Below are 26,002 nucleotides of genomic sequence, written 5' to 3' on the forward strand. Positions count from 1 at the left end.
TGACTGTATTCTTTATTATGTAGAAAGCCTTTTTGGTCTGCATCTAATGTGGGTACAATGGAGTCCAGGATGAGCTACGGCAAGATGGATTTAAAGACAAGAGTGCAACCAGCAAATAGTGAGTCCCCACAATGGATTTTGCAATTGGAAATCTGGAACATGAGCATTTCCAGCGAGGCTTTGGATGGAGTCCTAGACAGGAGGCTTAGAAATTCTACCAGGAGAGGAACCAAACCAGGTTTGAAACAAGTATTTGAACATCTACAGCTATGCACATCTTCAGGCTTTTCTGGGGTAAAAAGTATTGCACCTTTGTTTTAGGAAATTTAACAAGATACATAAGTAACAGTAGTGATTTCAGAGAATTGTAAATACCTATTACCTTCACACAATCCAATTCTCACCATATTACTCAATATTTATATTTTGATTAAAAGAAGATACCCTTTATCTGGCCTTTCTATTTTTAACACCAAAGACTGTTGAAAATCAAGTGTTTCGTTACATACACCAATACTTCCCAGTCATTTTGAAACAATTATTTTAAATTAATATTTCCCTTTAAACTGTCTTTCATTTTCAACTGACTGTATCTTTTATGTAAGAATACTGTGAAACTGTTTGTCAAATGTGAAGGCAGCACCTCTGTGTCACTGTTCCAGGTCTGGAAAACTTTGCTGCAGCCCCAGCAAAAGTGAGGCATTGTTCCATGAAGGATGAGTAAAGTGGTTTGCATGGGGCTGCTATCCCAAACTCTCAGTTGCTGTCAGTTTCTGTCTCTGCTTGTAAAGTGCAGTACATTTTAGAATAGGTTTTACAATTCTCTGTGGAGATTAATTTAGACTTATTGTGCTAAATTGTAATAACAACGTGGAGAGAGAATAATTCTAGACATTTCTTGGTATCACATTTTACTTGGCTCATTTAAAGTGGCAATAAAATTTTGATTTTATTTATTTTACAGAATCCAAAATGCTGCTGATGCATTGCAAAGTGTAGCAAGTCTTATCTGTGCTCCTGTAACTTATACAGCATATGTGACTACACGGAGCAGTAAGTCATTAATTCACGTCCAGGATTAGCAAACTTTTTGTTAAATCCTCAGAGTTTACCTGTTCTGGCTTCTAGCTTCTTTTTGTGGTTCCTTCAAAGCCTGTTTCTGATAACACAGGTTTAGGAGCATTTTGGACTTGTGCATTCAGGACTGAGCAGAAACTGCTAATAAAGTCCCATCTATTTCTGCATTAAGAATCTGACTGATTTTTTGACTGAAGTTTTGTCAATTACATTGTCTTTCTCTGCACATAAGGAGTCTGACCCTTAGTCAGAATATTAAGAATAAGATTTTGATTCTCATATGCCACATTTTTATTTCCTGTATTTCCTAGAAGAGTAAGGGCTGTAGAAACACTATCTCGTTGTACCTGGTCTTTGCTTGACAGATGGTATGATTTATTTTCTTTACATCTGCTCATATTTTCCACTCATGGGTTAGTGAAAAATCACCATGTTTGCTTTGCCAGGTGTTGCTTATAGCCAAACTCTACTTGGGGTGGGGCAGCATGCACTCACTGTGCAAGTTATTTCATAGCCCTTTACTGATTATGCTGTGTTTTCCCCATTTTTCTTTTCAGAAATAACCTTTAGAACACTAGTGTCTTAATGTTTTGTTATCAACTTCAGATCACAGTGACTGTCACACACAATAACAGAAAATATCAAGAGTTAATATTGCACTGAGCATCAGCCAACATGTAGGGTGCATTTACACTGCCATTTTTGCTCAGATTAGAAGTGTGTTTTTGAAGTCAGTCTCCCAGTTGTCATCACTGACTTTGTCTTGCTTCCCATTTTGGAGCGGCATCTGGGCATGCAAAGTGGATTATTTTCACATGAAACTAAACCAGATGTTTTTCAGAAACAGTGTGCTACAACTACTGACACTCATTCTGCTGACAGGACCAGATTACAACTAGTTGAAAATAAAACCCTGTAAAATGTTTGTGATGTGGGCATGGGGCTGTGTAACAGAAAACGGGTTTAGTCTACAATTCTTCCCCACTGGTCACCACTACTTGCAAATACAGATGTAGCCATGGAGTGGCAGCCATGGTATTTGCAACTTTAAGTTTCTCGAGACTGTACTGTGAGAAATACAGACCAGTGCTTATTTCTGGAGCTGAATGCCTGAATTCTCATTCACATTGATTACCGTGTCAGCCCTGATGTCCTTCATCTTGTCCAGCCACACCCTGCTATTCCCTTCCTTTTCAGTGTACCACTGCCACTGCACACTTTTCTGTCCTTCAGCTTTGGTTGAGGGGATTTACCTTAATGACCAGGGCCACTTGTTGATGGTGGTGGAAGTAAAGAATCGAAAGCAGCAAGAACATCCAAGCTGAAAGATTTACCTTGGAGATTCAATCTGACAGGTGAAGTGAGCCTTCAAAATGGTGATCCCTTCTGAGAATGGACCTCCAAATCAGGGAGGTCAACTGAGCATTACAAGATTCAATCTGCTATTACAGAGGGAGGAGCTGATCAGACTCTCAGGCCAGTAGACAGCTGTCTCTTGATTTTCATTCTAAAGAGAAATAATCTTCTCCTGCCACTGAAAGGCTGGCTCTGAAGCACTAGCATGTCCTCCACCTCTTCTGTCACTACTGGATGTTGAGTATGCAGTGAACTATTGTAATGATCCTTTGCAACTATTCCAGTGATCACCATTCTCTATGTCTCATCTCCAAGTTTCCTGAAAAGAGCAGGAAGCGACCATGATTCTGCCTTTTTTTTTTTTTTCCTTCCCTGCACCACACTGTACAGCTACATAGCTGGTTTAAAAGGAGCATTTGAAGTTGCATTCTCTTGGTGGGTGCATGGTGGTGTCATCCTGCTGGTGGCCAAAACCACACAAACAGCCCTTTTCCCCAGATTAAACAAACAAATATAAAAATCCAGATGACCTCCCCCCCCCCCACTCCATGCTGTAGCATTGTCTCCTTATTTTGTGAACTAAATAAATCAATGAAAGAGAAATGAGCTGCCCTGTCCCAGCAGGGATACCTTCCTGCAAAAATGCGCTCGGAACTCAAAGTTCAGATTCTTGACGGGAATGGTGGTACTTGTACAATTTTATGCCGGGGGTCTCTCCATTAAAGACACCAGGACTAGAAAAAAGATCCATTTAAAACTTCCCCAGACTGGTGACTGGAATTTGTGTGTGGAGTAAAATGAGGGACGTGAGCTTCCCGAAAACCCAAGGGGCTGCTGTGGGACTTGGCTGCCATCAGGGAGGAGGGGAGGCTGGAGCAGCTGTGGTGCCTCACTCTCAGCCCAAACCTAGAACGGGGGGCTGGTTTGTTCGCACTGGCTGCTCCTGGGAAACAGCTGCTGTAAATCACAAATATGTGATTTACTTGTGTGAAAATCCAGGGGATGCATATGTACCTCTGTATTTGTGTATGTATGCACACATGTATCTGCGCAGCAGGACACATATTGTAAAATACCCATTACAAATATATGTGTATGTGCTTATTACTGTGGCGGTATAAAACAGGTATAATACATGTGCGCACACACACCCGTACGCTCCTGCGGCTCCAGGCACGTGCAGGCCCACCGGGCTCCTCAAGCGCACACGGAGGCACACGCCCCTCTCCGCCCCGCCCCCCGCCAACGTTCCCAACCGCCACCGCCCAGAGCGGGGCAGGCCCGTGTCCCTCTGGGCCTGGGGGCGGGGCAAGGAGCGCCGCGTAGCCAATGCGGAGCGCTCGAGGGCTGCGGCGCGTTCGCGTCCCCGTCCCCGTCCCCGTGGCGCGGCTGCTGGCGGCGCAGCGCGTCGTGCCGTGCGGTGCCCCGTCCGGCGGGTGGGAGCAGCTGTCAGCGCCGCCGGGCGGGCGGGCTCGGCCCCTCGGTCAGGTGACGGGCGGCCGCCGAGAGCGGCGCGGCTCAGCGGGCCGGCGCTCCGCTTGGCTCCCCTCGTTTCCCTTCGCCTCCCTTCCGCGCAATGCTGGGCGGCTCCGCGGCGGCGGGGATGCTGCCGCAGCCGCCGCCGCTCGCCGCCCGCTGAGCCGCTGCAAGAGGCGCGGTGGGGCCGCTGCCGGCGGGGCGGCGGCAGGGGCAGGGCGGCAGCATGGCTCCCACCCTGCTCCAGAAGCTCTTCAACAAAAGGGGCGGCAGCGCGGCGGCCCCTCACGGCCGCGCTCCGGGGGAGGGGCCCGCCTTCAGGTGAGCGGCGGGGGCAGGGCGGGTCCGGGCTCGCCGGAACCGGCTCCACGTGGGCCCCGGGGGCTGCCCCGGCTGCGGGGGGCGGCAGGGAGCGGGAACACCGGTGCCCCAGTCGCCTGCTGCTGGGCTGCAGCGCAGGTGTGCCGGGGCCGCTCTCGGAGAGCCTCCTGTGTGAAGTTTCCGCAGGGGCCGGGAGGGGCGGCCCGCGGGGAGGGGGGCTCCGGGGAGCAGCAGGAGGCACTGCCGCGCCGGGCCGGCTCTGCTCCCGCCTTTCCCTCTCGTTGGATCTCTCAGCCATTTTAAATCCGAGTTGGAGGTGGCACGATCGGGAGCCGTGGGGCGCTCACCGCCCGGCCCCTCAGCAGCACCGAGAAGGGGCGCCAGGCCTGCGCTTTCCTTGCGTTTGAATAAGCGGCTGATGTGATAACTCGTGTTCAGGCCTCATCAGCACAGCAAAAATAAAGAAATGTCTTAATTGTTGTGACCTAAATACATGTGCATAGGCTGATGACCCACAGAGCGTTAGGTACCTTTCACTGCTCGCTCGGTTTGTGATACTATAAATCTTTAAAGGTGAGATTTAGCAGCTATTGCTGCTTCAGGGCTCGAATATGTAATCTTTATATAATATTGAATTGTTACTGTTTCCAAACGCTCGAGGACAGCGTTTTGCTCAGACTGGTGGTTTGGAGCTTTGTTACTTTTAGCATCTGCTCACAAGACCAAACTGGTCCTGGTGAGCACAGTGACTATCACATGCATGTCTGGTAAGCTCTGTGTCGTTTTTTCTGCTCGGCATGAGTTCACTAGTCTTGTGATCAGATTATATACAGGACTGAATTGGAATCTGGGCTTTCACTGCTGAACTTACTAAGAATGGTAAGGAAGAGGGATGGAAAATATGTTGATCCACGAAGTGCCATAGTGCCAAATATGAAATATCACATTAATGGAGCCGTTATTATTTCAAAGATGGCCTGTGCAGGCCATGGCCATGTGCTTGGCCAAAACTGCAAGACTGTGGTAAAAAATGGAGTAAAAGCAAAATGGCATTAGGGTTATGAGATTATTCCTTTGAAAGTGGTAGGATACAGTACTGGTGCTACATTCATATCAGAAAAGAGGGCTGGTGAATTTCAGGAATCTGTGAAGTCTATATGTTATACTTGGTAGCTAGTTTTTTGTAGTGTTCACCTTGTGAATTAAATATCTCCTTTAATTTTGAAATAAAACAAACATATTTTCCAATATTTAAATGGAGAGATAATTCCTGACTGTGTTATTTTGCCTTGTATTTAAAATCTTACCAAGTACTCTATCAGAGACCAGTACTGTTTGTTCTGGTTTTAAGGTTATTGGATTGATTGAGGATCTCCATGAAGGCAGATTGCTTGCACAGTATTTCCGCCACTAAAATCAGTAAGATTGCTCCATCTGGAGTATTTTATGAGGTTTAGGTAAAAAATTCCACACTAACTTTCAGTTTGAATAACATCTAAATGATGTGACAGTTCAAACAAAAATCATTATTAGAATACTGCTGTAGGTATCCATCTCTCTTTTTATCCCCTCTTTTCCCCCACTCCCTTGGTATTTGATTAGGTTTTGGCAAACTTATGATTAATTAAGTTATTTGAAGGATTTTGTGTGTGTTTTGTTTTTCTTCCTGTTAATGTTGCATTAAGCTTCTTCCTTATGACTTCTAAATGTGCTGCAACACTTTTTCTTTCTTTTTAGTGATCTGTTGATGACCTGCAGGAGCATACCTAGTAGGTCTTAGAAGCTCTACAACATTTGTAATAGATTTTCTGTTGAACCGTAATCTCTATTTGAATGGAGAGATGCGATTGGACCTAAGTAAAAGGGAAGACTTAATCCTCTGGTAGCTTCTCTATTAAGCATGTGCTGCTGGTCACTGTTAGAGGCAAAGTGACAGGTTCATTTTCTGTTCTAATGGCAAAGCTATATGTTCAAGGATTTTAGTTAGTTTTACTCCCTTCTCCTGTTTTGGTTAGTGAGGTCTCTCCATATGATGTGTGTGTTTTTCTCTTAAGCGGCCCTGGAAAACAAATAGCAGTCTGTATCTTTGGACTTTGAATTGTTATGAAAGTCTTAAAAGCCAGGGTGTATTCATGTACCATCCTTACTAAGAGCAATAGCAGAATTGTCACAAGTCTCTTTAGTAGATAACACCTCCTCAAATTAACTTCATTTGCTAAATTTTTTCAAGTACATTATTAGGAAGCTTCGCATTTTCTAGTCTTTCCAGGAACACCAGGAGAAGTTCTCTTAAAGAGGGCCATCAACCAGGCTCGAGGTTTGCCTCTAACAAGTACCATGTCTGCTTGTTCTGCTGCCCCTTCTCTCCTATAATGGCAACCAAATCTTGACCAGAGGTTGGTACTGCTTCATCTCTTTGGCTCTGAAGAAAACAGCAAGCTACAAGGTCCATGCTGCTCAGCAGGATGAGCTGGCACAGCCTCAAAGAGAAAGAGACACGATGCCTATAGCTGAACGTGGAACCACGGGAAATAGTTTCTTGGGTGAATGAGCATTAACATCTTAATTTGGATCAGGAGCACTCTTTCAAAGAAAACCTCTTGATTGTCTCCACTTATTGCACTTTGGCTTATGTAGCCAGGTGGCTTTGGTGCGTAAACTGGATTCCTGTTGGAATGAATGAAATTAGAAAGTGTGCTTCAACCACTAATGGGTGTTCAGTCCCTGGGACCATACTACTGCTGGTCAAAAGTAAAACACCAGAACATGTATAGTGTGGGTGTCAGGTCCTTAGCACCAATTAATTCACTTTGGATCTAGTCCTGTTGGGCTCTACTACATATTCATGTAAACATAACCCTTACTTACTGGGTGAGGAGAAAGTAAACATAAGGTGTAGATGCTAATACAGAGCTATTAGGATAGTAGAACTTTCTACTGGCCTGCAACTTCCCTTCAAAATAATGGAAATATGAAATGGTAGAAGGGTAGTAGTTAGATTTGTAGAATATCTTAATTATATTTTTAAAGAGTGAAATTACAAACCAAATGGAGAACAGATTGGTATTAGTGACATGATAGTATATTTGTTCTATGCAAGTTTTGTACACAGATCTTCAGCTTCTGGTTTCTGTTACTGCTGGGTTTTGCTTCCCTTAACTAAAATATCTATGTATGTGTTTGTATATGATGCATACATGAAAATATATGTATATATACACACACATACCTTTCAACAAAGACATTTGAGTGATTGTAGTTCAATATATTTCTTTTTAGCTTCTATTGCTCTGAGGAAATCCTAATTACTTTCTGTGTGAGTAATGTGTATTCATGTGGCTAAATTCCCCTAATATTTTTTATTCCCTTATCAGGTGTTACTTCTCTTGCAAGATTGATTTAGAGTAGTTTGTATGGGGTTTTGGAGTGCCAGCAGGGTCACGTGCTCAACAGAATGGCAGCTAATACTGCAAAAACAAAGCATCCTGCTCCCCATGAATTTTGAATTTTAGGGATTAAGTGGAGTATTTTATAAGCGTGTCATATCTCAAGACTAGAATGTCTCAACTGCTAAGCATATCTTTGAGTAAAGTATTGGGGGATACATTTATAGCAGTTCCTCTGTAATTGTGTTTACCTGATTCTAGAACAAGATATCACATCAGTGCTTTTCTGTGCTTTTCAATGGTGTTATCCTTATACTGAGGACTAAGGTTTTACACTAGTTTCAGTCTTTGACAGGTTGTGTGTGGTGTCTGTGTGTTGTTTTGTTTTTGGTTTTTTTATGAAGTACATATCCAGGGATATGCAAATGAAAATAAAAAGTGCCTTGCAGTTTTTAGAAGACTGCTTTCACTGCTGAGTGTGTAACTTCTGCATTGCAACCTGTGATGAAATTTCTTTGATATTGCTATGTTTAGTGAAGTAATATTGTAAAATAGGGAATAATTCCATTTTATGTGTATTCTATTTTAAAAAAAAAAAAAGGTCTTATTTCAGCTGTGTGTGAAACTTGCAAACGGGCTGTTTCTTCAGCTTTAAATATCAGCCAGCTCCTTCTGGTGTCTATAATGGAGAGGATGTTATGTTGTAACTGCAGGATATCTATCTGGTAACAGTTTGTTAGCTTTGGTGTATGAGATCATTTGTTTGGCAACTGATTCTAGTGGTTCCTTTGGTCATAGCACTGAAATGCTTGGTGAGATCCTACTTGCTAAGCATTATTTCACAGCATTTATTACCAGTCTGGCAGTGTTCCACCTTCTGAAAAAGGAAAGAAAGCAGTAGTGAGCTTTGAGTCTGCTTGCATGTCAGTTTGTTAAAATGAAACACTCCTTAGTAAATTCTTGTAGCCTAATTCTGTTTCTCTTGGGCTTCTTGTAGCATTGTAGACATCTACACAGCAATAATGCTACTGAGCACCCATGTACGTCTTCATATATGGAAATATCATTAAACATGTGGCTGTACACCCTTTAAAAAGCATTTGAAAGATAATCACTATTTTATATGCTGTATAAAGGGTGATGCAGCCTAGGGCCAGATCTGAGCATGGAGACAGGGAATGTTAAACAGCAAGTGTAAGTCACATACCTCTTCACTGACAGCTGAAGTGGAGCCTTAAGAGGTGTAGCATTATACCTCTGCTGTGGCATTAAGTCTTCCTTGGTAATGAAAGGTAAAGAATAAGTTCTGTAGAAGGAGATTTAGTACAATCTCACTTAAGAAAACAGCTTAGAGAGGAAGTGATTGAAAATATGGTCTTATGAGGTGGAAACCCACACTTCCAGCCTGGGGCTATTTTGAAGGAAAACAAATCCCTAGTGGTCTTTTCAGCTTTTAGGAACGAAGGACATTCTCCTTCTAAAGTTATTTGGATCTTCTTTCTCTTACACATTGCTGTCTTCTAGATTTTCTCGGAGACTAACTTTCATTTTCTCTTGAAGTTGCAAGAAGATACCACTTTCTTTTGTCCTTTGTTTGGTTTATTTTTTGATGTTGTGTGGGTTTTGGTTTTTTTTTTTTTGGCCACAGATGGCTAAAAAACTGTGTGTAAATGCATAAGCTACTGACATTATGAGAGGGATGGATGTACCTTGGTTATTTAATTTAATTCCATGAAAAGGTGCATTCTTACCCGACTGATCAAATTGGTTTTGCCATTGGGTTATCTTATTTCTGATTTACAAGTAACTTATCCATGTGGCATAACCAGCTAGTAGTGTATTTCCTATGTACCTGACTCTTAAATTGATGTGTAGTTGGATAGTAGGTGCTTGATTCCTTATTCTTAGGGTACTTTTGCTGTTTATGTGTCCAAAACTGGGTAGGTGAGTATTCTGCCACATACTGGGCTCAGTAGAAAGTGATTTGGGGAATGGTAGCAAAAAAATAAGCCTTGGAGCTACCTTCCCTTGTTGGTAGCACGATTTAAAGCAGAATACACTACAATCTAAAGCAATGATGCTAATGCTGTAGGGAATACTTGTCTCCTGACATAAATTGATTGATGTTAGAAAATAGAGCTGTTTAAGGCTGAAAAATGTGGATATTCATTCATAAAAGCTGAATTCCTAGAGAAACTTTTTAAAATCTGATGCAGAGCTTTATTACCAGTAGAGGCTGGCTTCATATAAACTTATATAAACTTCCTAACTTTTTGTATGTAAAATTAGTTGAAGTAGCAGAATAGCTTTATTAAAACTTGAAAGGAATGTAAGATGGAAGAGGTTTGACAAAAATGTCATAATCGTAAGTCACCATGTAGGTTTTCCAGTGCATTGTAGTGGCCTTTAGCTGTAGCTTTGGTCTGAACAGTGAGTAACGGGAGACCAAAAGCCCAGTGAGAGTAGATGTGATGAAATAGCTGGGGTCAGAGGGGCCAGAAAATTGAGTAATTTTTTCATAAAAGTGATTTATTTCTTATTCTGGCATTTCAGTAATATTGAAGCTGCTGAGGACTTCTTTTGCAAATTGAATTATTTGGATTAATACTGACAACCTGTGCTACAAACCTTAGTGATATACCTATTCCTTTAGGTATTCCTCTGATGCTAACAATTGTTTGCTTTCACCTGTAATCTATTTTGCACCTTAGTGATGTTCAGGGATAGCTTCTGAAGAGAAGATTCAGTTTTAGAGCCGTGTTTTGTGTTTTGTATTTGTCAGCTGTTGTGTCTACTAAGTACACCCTTGATTAAGAGCACACTGTCATCTTGCATGCAACTTAAACAAAGTGTTGTAAGAATGTTCCTATGCTATCCTAATTATCAGTCTTTGCTATGTGTAGGTTTCCATGGGTACACTTCTTAAGCAAAAGATGAGGAATGCAGTTCTGTAGAATGGTAGTTAACAGGCTCCCTAGAGAGAATAAGCAGAAAAGGAGGGCTTTGAATTGGGTGCTTGTGTGTGAAGACAGCACACGTATCTGTCTGCACCTTTGGGTGCACTTCATGCAATCCTGTCAGGTTGTTACTGATCTGACTGATGGGCATGGATGTGGTTGTTCACCTCTGCCTGTCGTGAATCATCTGTGTGTGTGCTCTGCGTCCACTTCTTAATCTTTAGGCTCAGGTTCTTCTCCATTCTGCTTTCTCAGCCTAACAGTGCTTGTTGCCTCTCTTCACTCAATTTGCCCTATTTGTGTGTGTTTGTTGCTTGAATACCATAGCAATGTCATGGTCTTTTATGCAAGATTGAAATCAAAAGACAGACTGCAAGGCAAAGCATTCTTTTGAGGACAAGCTTAGGAGTTTCAGTAATAGTGCCTGCGCCATCCCCACTGCAGTTAGGGCAGGTACAGGTGCTTTTACATGACCAATGGCCAAAATATCTGTTTTGTCAGTAAGCACACTTCCTGGATATTGGTGAGATGCTTAGATTTGTGCTGATAAATGTGCATGAAGGCCTTGCATCACACTTGCTGCTGTTAAAACTGACTCATTATTTTCATTCCATAGACTGTGCTGAAGTGAAACTTGTACTGTGTGTAATGTAATTACTGAATCAGTATGGAGCTTTCTCTGCAGCATGTTCTCACCTCAATGAAATACACTTCAACTTTTCTTCTCCAAGGTACTCAGTTGAGTTTCACACGTGCTAATGAAATCAGCTGTATTAACTAAATGATCAGACAATATTTATTTACTTCTCTAATAGAGGTGCTAACAGGCTGAATTTGATATTAGGACTTTCAGATTACAAATCTGAACACTTCAGAACTTTATATTTTATAATGAAGCCAGGAAGTTTCTTACAATAATAACTTAGCTTTTATTGTCATTAAGTTTACTTACTTATGAAAGGACACAGTGTCTTGAATGAACTTGGTGCTCTGAATTTCTGTGTAGTCTTTGTACTGAATTCTGAATCTGGATATTATCTAACACCTGAAATTCCTCAAGTCTGGGGGCTGAGTATGTGAATGCCCAGTTGTAGGAGTGTGGAATATCTGAGTGGAGTACATGAGATGATATTTTTGAAGGAAACCCCAGAGAGAATGAACTACAAACTGTTGAATACATCGTTCTAAGCAGATAATTCTTAAATTGCTAATCTTTCACTGAATGTGGATCTTTTTCCAGAATTTAATATAATGTTGTAATGTTAAAAACCTCTGTGATATGGAAAAGACGGTTATGTTTTGTTTTGTTTTGTTTTTTTTAATCTGCAACTCAGAGGATTAGCTTGTGTTCAGACAGTTTATTATATCTACCTTCTGTTTTTCCACATGGGCGCATGAGCTCATCTCACTATTGCTGATCAGTTGAGTGCTTGTATCTGTCGTCTTTCCTTGCCTTTCCTTTCATGTTCCCACAAAATGACCTCCTAAAATCTTCACATTTAACACTGCTCTCTAACTTACACTCTAAAATGGGTTGTGCTTTTTAAGACAAATCCTACTATAGGAAAGGTCATGAGTCTTTTGTTTCTGAAGCCCTGGCTTGTTTAACATGACTGGGTTTAACAAGCTGGGCAGAGACCTCTTAAGCTGCTGGAAAGGAAGGCTGGTGACCTCCAGTGCAGGCACAAGAAAGAAGTGAGTTAGGTGTGGAAACCACTTTGCCCAGCTGTACTGCAGCAAGGTTAGTCTGTGTGTGTTAAGGCTCTGGTCTTGGCAAATGACTGCAGTGGCACAAGGTGCTATTGCATTCTCCCATGCTGTGCTGTAATTGTTTATTTGCTGGACATTTGTCACTTCCACGGTAGCACTGATAGAGTTTTGGAGCTCTCCTTGGTCTTGTCTGTATAAAGGTCAGTGGTATAACCATCTCTTGCGGTAGTTAGTGTTAAGCTGTCAGACTTTATGCAGAAATGGTTATGGAGGGCTCATGTGTACTAGCCCTCAGCTGTGTTGAGAAAGCTGGAATATAGAGCTAGGAATTGGTAACTGCTTCAGTTCACTTGACAGACAACTGTAGTGACATGCATCTGAGCTCTTAGCTGATCTTGGCTTTTAGCCTGTAGGAAGGTTGCTCTCACATGGTAGCCAGTTGAAACAGTTTCAGGGGTGCCAACCTCTGCCTCACCAACTGTTAAGAGTTTCTAAATCACATCAAGTTAAAGAGTTGGAAAGATTAACCCTCTCTGATTGTAAAGATATTTATGACATCTGACTGTGGATATACAGCATGCTTATTAGGCACTAAAACAATTTCACATATGAGTCCAAGTTCTCGAATGGGTAACACCTCATGACTGGGAGACTCCAGGATATGTCAGTCATCCAATGTGGACTAGATTGGAATACATTTAAGTTCAGAAGCAAGTCAGGTACTGAATGTTTGGGAATGCTTTGAATGGAACTAGTACAATAATGCATATTTGAAACCCAGATTTTTCTATTTGTCACTTTACGGTGGCACTTGGTAACTGTAAAATGCCTATGTATAGCTGGACTGGATAATGGGTCCGGTGGTAAGTATGCAATGGAGAGGAAAATGAAAACAGAATATTGCATTTTGTAGTGGACATGGGTTTTCTGAAACAATGGGTCAGCTCAGTGAATCTATGTACACATTGACACTACATCTGCCTGATTTCTTTCTTTTTAAACAAAAAAACACAGGTAGAATGTCAAAGATGACTTGAACCTCTGAATTAAACTTTGTTTACTGCTTAAATAAATAATTGCATATTTATATTGAAATGTGATGTTGGCATGTGAACTAGAGACCTGATGGAAGCAGTGACTTTTCATTTGCATTACTGAAGCATTAAAAGTTTGCTATAATATAAACTTAATTAGAGTTGTAAACTCGGGCCATGTTTTGACTAAAAAAGAAAGTGAGAGTTTTGTTTGTTTTTTAATGAAGTTGTCCTGAATCTGTAAATGTTAAGAAGGCTCCTGGTGAGACTGCTCTGGTAGACTTCATCTTGGGAGAAAGTCAGGTCCATTATAAAGGACTTTCTTATACAATGTTTTACTGGGGAACACTGAAGGAGCTTGACCAGTCCTTACCTTTTCATGAGGAGAAAGGTTTCTAATTACTCTAAAAAGATAATTGTTACATAAACTTGCTGACTGAAATTTTAATTTGTTTCTGTCACTGAATCTTCAATGTGTGAAGCATTTTCCTATTACATGACAAGGTTGCAGCTGGCTCTTTCTCTCTTTTTTTTTTTCCCAAAATATTTTATGATTGACACACTGCTACTTGGCAGCCAAATCTTAGCATGTTACTGGGTGTGGTCAACTGTAATTATGTATGAACGTGGCTGTATAAACTTTTAAAGTCTAATATAATGCCAGTATTTTTGAGAGAATGTTTAGGATCCTATGTGAGTAGTTAGAGCGGTTGGCCTTCTTTAAGGAGGAGACTATTTCATAACTTAATGACTATTTATACATTCAAAGTCCTATGCAATTGGTGGTAAATAGAACGTAACTCTCTTGCATAGTGTCTTGCAGCAGGGTTAGGTTTGCCCATGCCAGTCAGCTACAGGACTGTGGTTTGGTTGGTTTAGTGTGTAGCCTTTTTCATTGCAAAGGTATTATGGTGTGAGTGATTTAATTACCCCGATCTGATGTACAGGGTCTTAAGACATGTCTCTTCCTTCCCTTTCCAGTGAAATTTGAAAATAAATTTATATAACACTTCAAAATTCAGTGCTAGTTGCTGGAAAGCTACCTTCTACGCTGTCTATGAGAGAGGGCTAAGGAAAGTGTTTTGGATGGAATAGACAAATTATAATAACAACAAGAGGAGCAAAACATATTTTTGGCTGTAACTAGAGAAAAATGCCGGAGCTGACGTTATATCCGTCCATGTTATCACTTCATTCAATCTGAGTCAGGATTTCCTGGCATTCATCTAGGCAGAGCCAATGGACTTTGCTGTTCATGCTATAGCATGAGAGATCAAGCATGGCTTCTTGTGTACATGTTCTTTCCCATAGCCCGTATCAGTAAATTTTCATAAATATTCAACATACTTTTTTTTTCTTCATTCTTTGCATGATTATTGCAGAGTAACATTTCAGTTACAGTCTCTATTTTTAAATAATCAAAAACTGTTCTGCTCTTACAACAGTTAAATATAACCATTTACAGAGGGCTCACCAATATGTTAGCTGATCAAAAAAATCTGGACTGGTTCAGCTCTCAGCACTGCTAGAGAGCTGTACCTGATATCTTTGATTTCATATATTATGATTTTATGAGGATGCATGTGGAACCAGGGAATTGTGTTGTGCATATGCACTTTTGGGTGCACTTCTGAAGCAATTTTGCTTGGAAGAAGTGTAGGGGGTCCCTGGGTAACACTTCCCCGTAGCCCTGCTTCTAGCCCTGCTTGACAGTGTTCTCTTGTGTGGTGGGGGTGCGTGTTCTGAACAAGGACAAGGAGTGGCTTTGCAATGCTTTCCACACCTGTGGAGACAGTACCTGAAACTTATTTGGTTGTAAAGTGTGAGAGAGAACGCTGTGTCTTCTGAAGTTTACAAAGCCCTCTTGTGAACATAGCCTTTTCATAGCAGGAGTGGAGGAAACCCGTAAATAAATTGTTTCTGTTAATATGCAGGTGTTTTTAGTTACTTGGAGTGAAGGTGTTTTTGTGTGTTTTAGCAAAATGAGTATTTTTTCATTTAGCTAGAAAAAATTGGGGGGGATGTTCAACATCAAACATTGTTCATATCACTGTATCAGTTAGCATTAATATGTATTTACTTACGTTTAAAATGATATTGTTTCTTGTTTTTTATTATTTTCTTCATATTCTAAAACTACTCCTTTGAACAGAGGCTTGAAAGCTGTGTACAAACTTTTTTCTTCTTAAATTAAAAAAAAAAAAAAAAGGGCTTTACAGAAGAGGGAGAAGGAACAGGAAAGAGCAGGCAACCAAACCCGTGCCTCAGGATACCACCCCTGAGGTGTGGTGGGGATGTCTGAGCTGGCCTGCTCATTTACGTAGCAGATACTAGGGTCTGAGATATGTCAGTGCTTTCATACAGTGCTGAAATGCAACAAGAGCTGCTACAGTGTTATAAATACCAGATTCTGCCTTGTGTTATTGCTCAAAATTCTCCTTCAGATGTGCAATGTGTAGTTCTTCCTTCTGCTCAAGAGAAGGTGGGGAGAAGCAGAGGCAGTAAAGCTGGTAGGATGAGAGATTTCTATTCATCTCATTTTCTGGCAGAGGCAGTTCTCAGACGTGCCTTGGCAGTGTCTGTATTTAGTAGCTGTGTTCCTGGACGCTGGCCCAGTCACATGGCGCCGCTGCAACAAGTGACATGGGAATGATGCCTGAGCTAAGACCTGGTGCAGGAGGAAGTGGGGTGGCCCAGCTGGCCAGTCGGCCTGTGCCCCAGTTCTTGGCAGGGCTGCTGGACCCTGCACTACCTGCTGCTGTTTGGCTCAACCTCTTCGGCTCCAGTGGAAGCTGGTTACTAGGGGTGCCTTTAAAACCTAAACAGGAAAACAAAACCAAACCAAAACCCTAGAGTTTTTTTAAAAATATAAAGTTTATTACTATGAATCTTCTTCTGCAAAATAGTGGACTTAATTTAGATCAACTGAGCTCACTAGCTGTTAGAAGCTGTGGGGGTTAGGGAGAAAAGTGGGATGGAAGGGGGAGAGTTGATTAGGGCTAAGCAAGGCATTCTGTACTGAGGGAGAAACTAGGTGATGGATCTATGATGCTAATCTGATTTCACACTTCAGATTTCTTTGTTTGAAGTCCTAGTTTAACAAAAATAAACACACTTTTCTGAATACACAAATACATGTTTTCTTAAACACAAATATATGCAATTTTTTGTGCAATTACAAGTCTTGAGCTCTTCTCTTTGCTAATAAGGAATTCTATTCCTGGCACTAGTAACTGAGAACACTGTGCTGTTTATGGTACTACTTCAAACACATTGTACTTGTTTTTTTTGTTGGGTTATGTGTGTGGTGTGTTTTGTGTGTGGTGTTTGTTTGTTATGTGTGGGGATTTTTGTTTTGTTTTTTAGTCTTTTTTACATTATCACCGAGGTACTGTATGAAACGTAGCTCCCAAACTTCTGACTTGGAGATAAGCCAATGAATAGTGAATCCAAACTTATGAAGTTGACTGAGTTGTGAAACACTAGTTTAATAGGCTGTTCTTGATGTTTGTGGAAAGCTGATGTGAGCAATTTACGGTGACTTTAACTTGTATAGATCTGTTTGTTAGCCTCTATCAGGTATGTGTGGGTTTTGTGGTAATTTTTTGCATGTGCATGTGATGGCATTGCTTTCTAGCAACAGAGATGATGGAAAATGCTTCCAACCTTGTAGAAATCCAGTATATTCTCCTCTGCTAAGACAGGAGTCTGCGAAATTCTAACTTTTCAGTGAACAAACATACCAAATGTTGTTTTGCTTTTCATACAGTAATATATAGAATTTTTTTTAATTAAAAAAATAAAGGTCACCTTTCTGTACAGTGATCTGTTATCAAGAACTTTATTTTTCTCTACCAAAACTCTCTTCTACAGGAAAACCTAAACTGAAGAAAGAGAGAAGTGCTGCAAATAACATGTTCCTTCACTTGTTGCCTGACTAATCTGCAATGTATCCTGCCTAACTTGTGTGAAACCAGTAACTATGTATCATGCTTGAACAAGGTGGTTCATCAAAGGTTAATAGTGCTTTACCATATTAGGACTACTTTAGATCATTGCAGAAAAAGAATGTGGTGTGGCATCAGCACAACTCTTCCGTATCCAAGGTTTTAAAAAGAGGAGCGATGCAGAGTAAATAGTTCAAATTGGGAGGGAGGAAGGGAACCCACATCAACTACATAAGCTATTCAACAGACTAAAAGAGGGAAATTCATCATTAAGCAATCCAAAATAGATTCTGCTTCACCTTTAAACATGTGTTTTGGCACACATCCTGGATGTCTGGGTCGTAGGCATTTTTTGTGTATCAATTTTGCTAAGTGTATGTTTTGCAAAAACAAATGCTCACTGAAACAGCAGGTATGATTCAAACTTTCTGTTTTCCCACACTTCTTTGGCCTGCTTATAAAAGTTGCTTGGAAAATAAAACCTTGTTGGGGGCTCTGCCAATATTCTGTTAGATTTGAAAACAGTGCTTAAGTTTTAGTGGACAGCTGTGACTCCTGCAGAAAATTATTCTTAGCTAGAACCCCAAATTTTCTTGTTGAAGTATTACCTTGAGTTGAAATAGTTTAGCCAGTTGTCTTGCAGTGGAGATGAAGGACAGGAAATGACCTACAAGCAGAGCAGGTGACATGCTGTCACATAGCCTAGAAAAAGAGTGATTAACTCTGCTTCCCAGAGGATTATATCTCGAGAGCAGGACACTTTCTTCTATTTTCTATATCTACTCCTTTAACTCAGAGTGTTTTTCATGTGTGGGTTTGCATTTCTTTCAGAAACCATTCTATGGATTTTTCAGTGGTAATTCCCCAGGTATTTGGGGATTTATAGTATCCTACAGATGAGGCAGAGTTGTGAAGTGTGTCTGCTTAATAAGCTTATAGGAGTTCCTAGTCCTGGTCTCTGTGAATCAAGTATTGTGTTCATTTAACTGAATGTTTCAGAATTTTGTTTTTGTTTGTGGAAAAGATAGGACAGAAGTGAAATGCTATCCATTGCTTATCTTAGTGAAGGAACCTGGCTATCAGTTGCTTGTTCCATTTGCACTTCAGAGGTGACTGATGTTTAAAATAGTCCTCCGCAATGAGGTGAGGTCTAGGAGTTGCCCTCCCCTTGATCTTTGAATAAGGTGAGAACAGGCTAAAGCTTTTCATTTGTTTCCCTCCCTTGACAGGAGGAGTAATTGTGATCTGGTACTTGCCACTAATCTGGAAATTGAAGCAGAGGGTTTTGGTATTGCTATAGGCTTCCCTCTGCAATTGAGCAAGTTGTTGAACCTCACCTTACTCTAGTTTTCTGCTTGACTTTTATCCAGTATTTAGAGGTTGGGGTTTACTGAGATTACAAAATCCTTTTAAGAAGGATGCTGTGCTATTTGGCAGGTAGCACGTAGCACCGGGTTTTGAAATCTTTGTTTTCTAATTCTACTGCTGTATTATTGTGTGAGCATTAGCCAAATTATTTCCCCTTTTTTAATCTGGAAGGGAAAGAGCACTATGGCTGTTATCTTATAAAATGTCTAAAACTTTACTAATGGCAGGGGAGAAGCTATGTAAGACATTAATTATGAGCAGACGTGTGGATAACTTCTTTTTAAAGCAGGGGCAGGGAAGAGGACTTTGTTCTGCAGTGGAATTACCTGAGTCTGAAGAAAACGTCACATTCCTTTGTTCTGTTTGAAAACTTAAATTTTCTTAGTCAGAAGTATTTCATTAGGCATTTTGGTCATCAGTACTGCCATTAAATTGGTTTAAATAGGCATATGACTATAAATTCTCATCAAACAACTTGATGTCTATGACAAACTTGTTTTGGTTGTTTTCCCTTTTTAAAAAACTTTTCAAAATAGTAGTTTCGAATTCTTGGCCAAGTGTAAATACTGTTTGTTCTTAAAGGTAAAAGCATTACAGCACAGAATATCTAGTGTGTTTCTGGTGTTGGTCGTTTCTTTTTAAGTGATAACCATATGTCAATGATGACAGATTCATATTTGCTTCTAAGCTATATGAGGTTGCTAGGGGTTGTCAGATGACGCTTGCTCACATGAGAGCCATTAACAGGGTGTTGTAGCCACTGTTAGAACAACCTTGCAACTAAGGGCGAGTCACTGCAAAAGCAACTATGCTTTTTATTTTTTTAAGAGGCCATATGGTTGGGTCTTGTGACTACATAATTGCCAGCTACCTAATCACATACCAGGAAACAAACATAGTTAAAGTCAATATTAGCTGTTGTATCTGCTACAGCTTTGTGCCAGCCCTGGTAGGAAAATCTCTGACAGCCGCAAGAGCAAGTCTACGGTGGCTTCTGAAACTTGAAAGTCATGTCTACTCCTCTGCCTGGAATACCTGCAGCAATACATTAGCTACAGCTGTCTTTCCGCATTAATGGCTTACAGAATATATGAAGATCTCTTTGCCTTTTTTTCCCCTAACAGGAAATTGAGCAGACTATGTTCCTGTATAGGGAAGAAAGCTGATGGTAAATTACCATTGTTAATGTTGAATCTCTAGTAGAAAAAACAGCTTGAGGCTGTATCTCTTCAGTGGGTATTTAATTTCCTTGGAGGAGATTTACAAGAGGATTTGTAGCAAAAGAAAATGTGTGGGGGTACATCAAAAGCTACAGATGGCACAGGGGGACAAATAGAAAGAGCAAGAGACAGCAACGATGTACTACTTGGAAAGAATCTCTCTTGTACCAAATTGGATGAAAGGATTAGAAAATCTTTGAGAGACCAAAGTATCAGCTGTGTAAGCAAAGTGACTAGACTGCTGCGAAACAGGTATGCATGTAACTTTTTGATATATATGATTTTTGATGGAGAATGGGCATTTTTAGTTGCTATTAGTGTTATAATCATGTGCCTGATAGGCTGTTTTTTAAATAATTGCAAGTTCTATTAGGTTATTCTTGCTGATGAAAGTGATACTGATACTCCAGAAAGTCTTCCCTGTTGTTTGAAACTGAATCTGCATTCTTGACTCTGATGTGTAAGATTTATGTATATGAAAACTGCAGCATGAAGGATAATTGCCTTTCTTTTCAGTTAAGGTTAAATAATCTTACCTTCTCTTTCTAGTTTTCTAATTAGTATCCCCTCTCTATTTTTTTTTTCCCCATCTCCTGTGTTAGTGGGTCAAATAGTACCAGTTTGCAGAACAGGAAGGAGAGAATGCTGTGAAGTGGGGAAGAGTAGAGAGGGAAACCCTCTGCTTTCCTTGTAAATGACCTCTAGATCAAGCATTACATAAAGTAATCTGGACGATGAATAGTGTTTCCTTCACTTCTTTGTAGTATTTTTTTTAAGGTGTGTGCCAGCATGTCTCCAATGTCTGAGCCTCTACTGCTACGTAACTGTGTTGAAAATGTGGTTCAGGGCAACTTTTCCAAATTCTAACACCCAAAGGTGTTAGAAGAAACATTCTACTTTCAGGATTGCTGATCTAAGAAGCAGAAAAATATACGGTTCAGCCTTTTTATTTTTCTAGCCTATAGATGTTGCACTGGAGTAGTGAGTGGTTAGTCACTTTCAAAAATATTTTAAGATCAGCTGAAGTAGTTTTTGAATATAAAGAAACAGGTCACTCTTCAGTTATTGCATGCATGCTGATTAATATAAAGGTGAACCAAAAGCTTTCTTTGTAACCATTAGGGTTTGGAGATCTATATTAACTGAAATTACTGATTTAGGGCAGAATAGGGCAAACTTTTTGTGGCTTTTTTTTCCAGAAAATATTAGTCTCCTTCCCCTAAGTAAGATCTTGCCTCCATGTTGCATATCTGTAAGGGAAGAAGTGTTGAACAAGCCAAAGGGAAGTAGCTTATATGCCAAAGTAAGAGAAAATGAGGGAAACTTAAGCTTAATATGGAATCTGGGGAAAAAAACTTGGCAGGATATCTTTAAGCTATTCCAAACTTGTGACTGTGGTGGTTTACTGTCTTTAGTAGACCTAGTTTTCCTGTTATATGAACATAGACAGCTTGATTCTATTTATTTTGATTTGAAGATGATATTTATTTGTTCTACCATTTTCCAGATGCAGGAAAGATCTGCTCTGAAGGGGAGGCTAGATAAGCTGAGCTGTTGAAACAGACCACTGATGCTGAAGGGAGTAATCACATCCCCTCTTCTTTTGCTTTCTGGCATCATGCTCTTGTCTTTTTTTTTTCCCCTTGTGCTGGCCTTGGCCTTTCCATTCTGTCTGAACTGGCTGTCCTTAGGGACTCAGTTCGGCTCACTAAGCAGGCAGAAAACCGAGTCAGGAACAAGAAAACCCAATTAATATTCTAACTAGCCTCAATACTTATTTGAAGTGTATAGGGAATATTTTATTTGTGCCCTTTCCTAAAGGTATATAGCTCCATAGCTGAAGTGAGGTAGTGTAACTCATGCTGCCACCAAGAGGTGAAGGTTCCATTGCCTCCTACTTCTTCCTTTTTTCCAGCTATGTTTCTGATCCACTTCCAATTGCTGGGACAGACAGTTGTTGCTGCTGCAGAGAACTTGGTTAGTTTACAGAAAGGTCCAGCAATTACCAGAGCAGACATGAGTAATAGGAAGGGTCACGTAGTTAGAAAAAGAGGAGAAATTATATGTGGGGTTTTTACTTCTCTGGTCAAATAAGAAAACAGTGTTTGGTCAAAATAGCCACATTTAACCTGAAATCCAAACATCTGTGCAAGCTCATATCAATTCAGCTAATTTTTAAGCATATGCAGGACCTGGCATAATGCATTGATTTTTAAGTGAAACATTTCAGTTAGCTGTCAATCTCTTAACTTCCTTACCTTTCTAGGGTCTAGTGTTATCAAAAACCTGTTTTGTCATTTTGCAGTACATTGGTGCTCACGTGGCTTTAAAAAAAAATACTGTAATTTTATTCATTTGTTTTGTAAGTCACTTAGCAATATGTATTCCTTCATCATGCCTGTTTTTATCATTCTGTTTATTAAGTAGTTCTTAAAGAGAATTGAGCCTGTATGGTCTTTCTTGTATAAGCAGAATGAGAAAATTTTTACATAAGCAGGGGTAATGTGAATGATGTTTCAGTTAGCATTTAGCAAAACTTATTTTTGAAGGCTGTTTTAAACTGACTGAAAGAAGCAACAGTTGTTATCCAAAAGTAGTGATTGTAGCATGTTTGTTCTTGCTAAACATTCATAAGAAATATGAATCCCTAGGGGTTGTGTAGTTTTGTTATCAGAAGTAACACTTTCAGTAGTAGGTACATATGCAAAACTGCTTTTATTATCTAACTCTCACATGGCTTCCTTCAGTATTTACATATGGCTGGGTAAGCTGTTTTAGACAGAAGCAGAGAAAAAGAAAACAACAGTGTGCCAGTTCAGATTTTTGCCAATTGAATATAAGGAAAACAACTGAGTCTTGAGATATGAAGTAGGATTGTTTTGGGAGGGGTTGGTAAAGAGCTAAAAGGGCACTTTTGATATGAATAAATGTTGATATTTTTTATAATTGGACATGGAGTAGACTTTGAATATCATAATGTGAGGCAGTTGGAAAATAAGGGGCTTCTTTTTGTAAGCATGTATAGGATTTGCTTTCTTGTCCAAAAGTGGAAGAATTAATAACTTTGTTACAGAATTGTGAATGAAAAATACAAAATTCAGTCTAGTCATGTGCAAATTCTGGTGCAAGCTTTTTGCATAACACTTTCAGAATCTTCTCTTTCCTCATCTTCTACCTATCTCCCACAAATGTATTTTGGAGATTTTTCTTTTGTTGCCTTAAAGTAAACTTTAGTTGATGTTGTGACCTTGAACCAGGAGGGGAAAGAGTCTGTCATCTTCACCATTTATTTTTGGAGGATAGAAATATATCCCCTGTGGTCAGACTTGATGGTTGAAGTTGGTTAGTGAATTAACAAGTAATTGGCCTAAGTGAACCTATATGCTTATAGGTTGCCTGTGAGCATAGGTGCCTTTTTTTCCTTGGGGAAAAGCAGATTAAAATATTGCTGTTGCGTATTTCAGATGTTTTGATCTTACTTTTTGAAAATAACTGATGGAAGAGTGAGAGGGTTTTTTTTTATTATTATTATTAGTCAAACCCTTAGGCTATTCTAACATCTAAAGGAGTGTTAAGCTATACAGTGCAGAAGTGTGGTGGATTTCTTTTTTTCATTAAATGATATTTTGTGCAAGAGAATCGTTGCTTTTTCAAAGACTGTATGTGAAGAAGAAACAGAAAAAAGCACATGCCTTTCAACATTGCTAAATAAGCAAGAAGCTGATATAAAGATAAGTAATGATTTGGGATTTTGTTTTTTACACATGTGGAAATGGAGCTGACCAATGAGTCTGTGTACTCTCTGTGTTCTTCACTGCTGTTTTTAGGATATGACTGAATATTCCCACTGTCCCTGTTTTGAGGGTTGTATCTAATATATAAGCTGGCTTGAACAATAAAGGGTGGCAATACTGTAAGCTGTCTGCTCATCACCTTTTGTGACAGGAAAAAACATTCTGGTCATCTGACTAGTCTTGGGCCTGGTGCTAGATTCCACATGGAAGTAGTATGACTATGAGTTTATGTGCCCATGTAACTTGCCTATAGATGTCCTTGATCTTATCAAATGAGGCTTTAGAAGGATGAAACTCTTCTGTAATGTGCAAGACTGTTACAGAAACTGCATCTGTGTCCTGAGTAATGCAAAGCCTGAAAGCAAAGACTTCATTAAAACGTGTATGATATTTGATTAGTACCTAAGAAGCATTATCTGAAGTTACTTCCCTAGATTAGTTACATAAAACTCCTGATGATAGATTTTATGTAACTTCTTAGCTTGTTGCTGCCTGGTACTAGAATCTGTTTGAAGTTCTGGAAGATTGCAGCAATCTTTAATTCTAGCATGCTGTGTGGAAAAGGCACCTCAGGAGGCTGTGAAATTGGCTTCTACTTCAGCATTTGTTATAAAACCTAGTTTGCATCTTATACAGAAGTTGACACTCCACAAACAACACAAAGTGTGCTTTACTGCACTGTGTGGGAGTTTACCGGTTCATAAGGAAACCTAAATTCATGCAACACAAATATCAAGCATGCTTTTAGCTTGCTCTTACTTATAATTTAAGGCCATAGAGATGTACCTTCTCTTTATTTGAAGGAGGGGAGACCCATGGCCTTTTTAAGAAAGCAGCAGTTACTTCAGGAATTATTATGTTGTTGTCTGTTGCAGAAGGTGTGTATAACTGTAGCTGTATAACTGAAGAGGTATGAGAGTATCTGGTACTGAAGAGTACCAAATTCGTGAGGCAGAGTAGAATGAAGTCTGTTGATGGCTCTGACTTCTCTTACATGGTGCATAACTGGATTTTTTTAATAGCATTGCACAGGCAGTGGGCTGAGAAACTAGTAACAGGCATTTAAAACAGATGGTGTAGTTGCAGCTCTCTGAGTATGTGAGGTGTGTAGGATCCTTGTTGGGCAACTATCTACAACGGTATCAGGTCTGATCTCATGCAGGCTAACTTAATGCTGTGACTCCCTTTGAAAGGGAAGACTTGAAAAGAAATCTGCCTGGCACTCTTAGCATTTTGGAGGCAACATGGTACAAACACTTCATCAAGTTTCCTCACTGTTGATGGCAAAACTGCCTTTAGCATTGTTACATGATCTGCCTTTGATGTATCCTGGACCCTTGCATATTATGTGTATAGAATATACTTGTATCAGAGTACCTTACAGTGGAGATAGGTATCTGGTTTATTCTGCCCCAAGGTATTTAAAACTAGAATCAAACCTTCCAGACTGAGGTCTTTCAGCTTTGAAAAACGTGCCTATTTAGGCTCATTTTTCTTTCTAGCTACATAGAAAGGGGGGTTGATCCCTGAAATTAAAAATGGAGCACAAAGAAGAAATTAAGCTGGCTTTACTTATAATTATTTTAATTTGCAAGTCTCCGAGTGTGCTCCTAAAGCTGTTGCCCATGGTTACATTACTGACTTTGGCAGGAGTTGATGGTGTTTACCTCACTATTGATTTATGGCTATTAACAGAGCATGGTATAAAAGCAATAGCCATATAGAGGTTTTGTGCTCTTCCCTTAATTCTTTACCTTGTCTGTAGGTCATAGTTTGGGAAAATTCCTAAGTGAAACATCCTTTTGAATGGGAGATGAGCATAGCCTTGACTGAAGTCTGTTATGCAATTTGTTAAACCAACAACTATTAATAACAGTTGTACTCTCACCCCCTAGATGCAGTCCACCTGGGTCAGGGATGAGGCAATGTGACTGAGCACCAGTGCTCTGTGGCACTGCTTTATGCAGTAGAAGGTTTTTTTTTCCATTAATTCTGGTTTGTCAGCTACATAACATGAAAAGCATTTTCTGTAGCTGAACCTGAGGCCAAGCAAATCTCCATGGTCTGACATGCAGACCGACTCCCTTTGGAATTAAGACATAAAATCTTTTGCCATCACAGCCATGATCAGTTGTATTCCTCAGCTTCCTGCAGTAGCATGAGGAGGCAAGTTGTGTGCTGTGGTCTGTCTCTGAGGAACAGGCAAATTCTGGCTTGAGAGAGTTGTTTTGCCTCAGGATGAATCTCAGTGGTATCTTGTTTTCATGTACCAAATAAGTTTCATCATAGTTGGAGACCAAGTCTCAGTAATCTATGATTGCTCTGTAAACCCTGAAACATCTCAGAAAAGAAAGGA

At 40.1% G+C, this 26,002-nt stretch overlaps 1 protein-coding gene across 1 annotated transcript in view; it reads left to right on the forward strand.

The window, feature by feature from the left end:
• Nucleotides 1-4,135: 4,135 nt before the first annotated feature.
• The window catches only part of FNIP2 (folliculin interacting protein 2), a gene marked incomplete at both ends in the record, with an annotated part of 48,371 nt that continues 26,504 nt past the window's right edge, over nucleotides 4,136-26,002 (forward strand). Inside the window, one exon of the mRNA XM_080344323.1 lies at nucleotides 4,136-4,230. Coding sequence (XP_080200449.1) covers nucleotides 4,136-4,230 — 95 coding nt within the window. The remainder of the gene's footprint in view (nucleotides 4,231-26,002) is intronic.

Source organism: Nesoenas mayeri (genome assembly GCF_963082525.1).
Source record: "Nesoenas mayeri genome assembly, chromosome: 4".
Classification (NCBI taxonomy): domain Eukaryota; kingdom Metazoa; phylum Chordata; class Aves; order Columbiformes; family Columbidae; genus Nesoenas; species Nesoenas mayeri.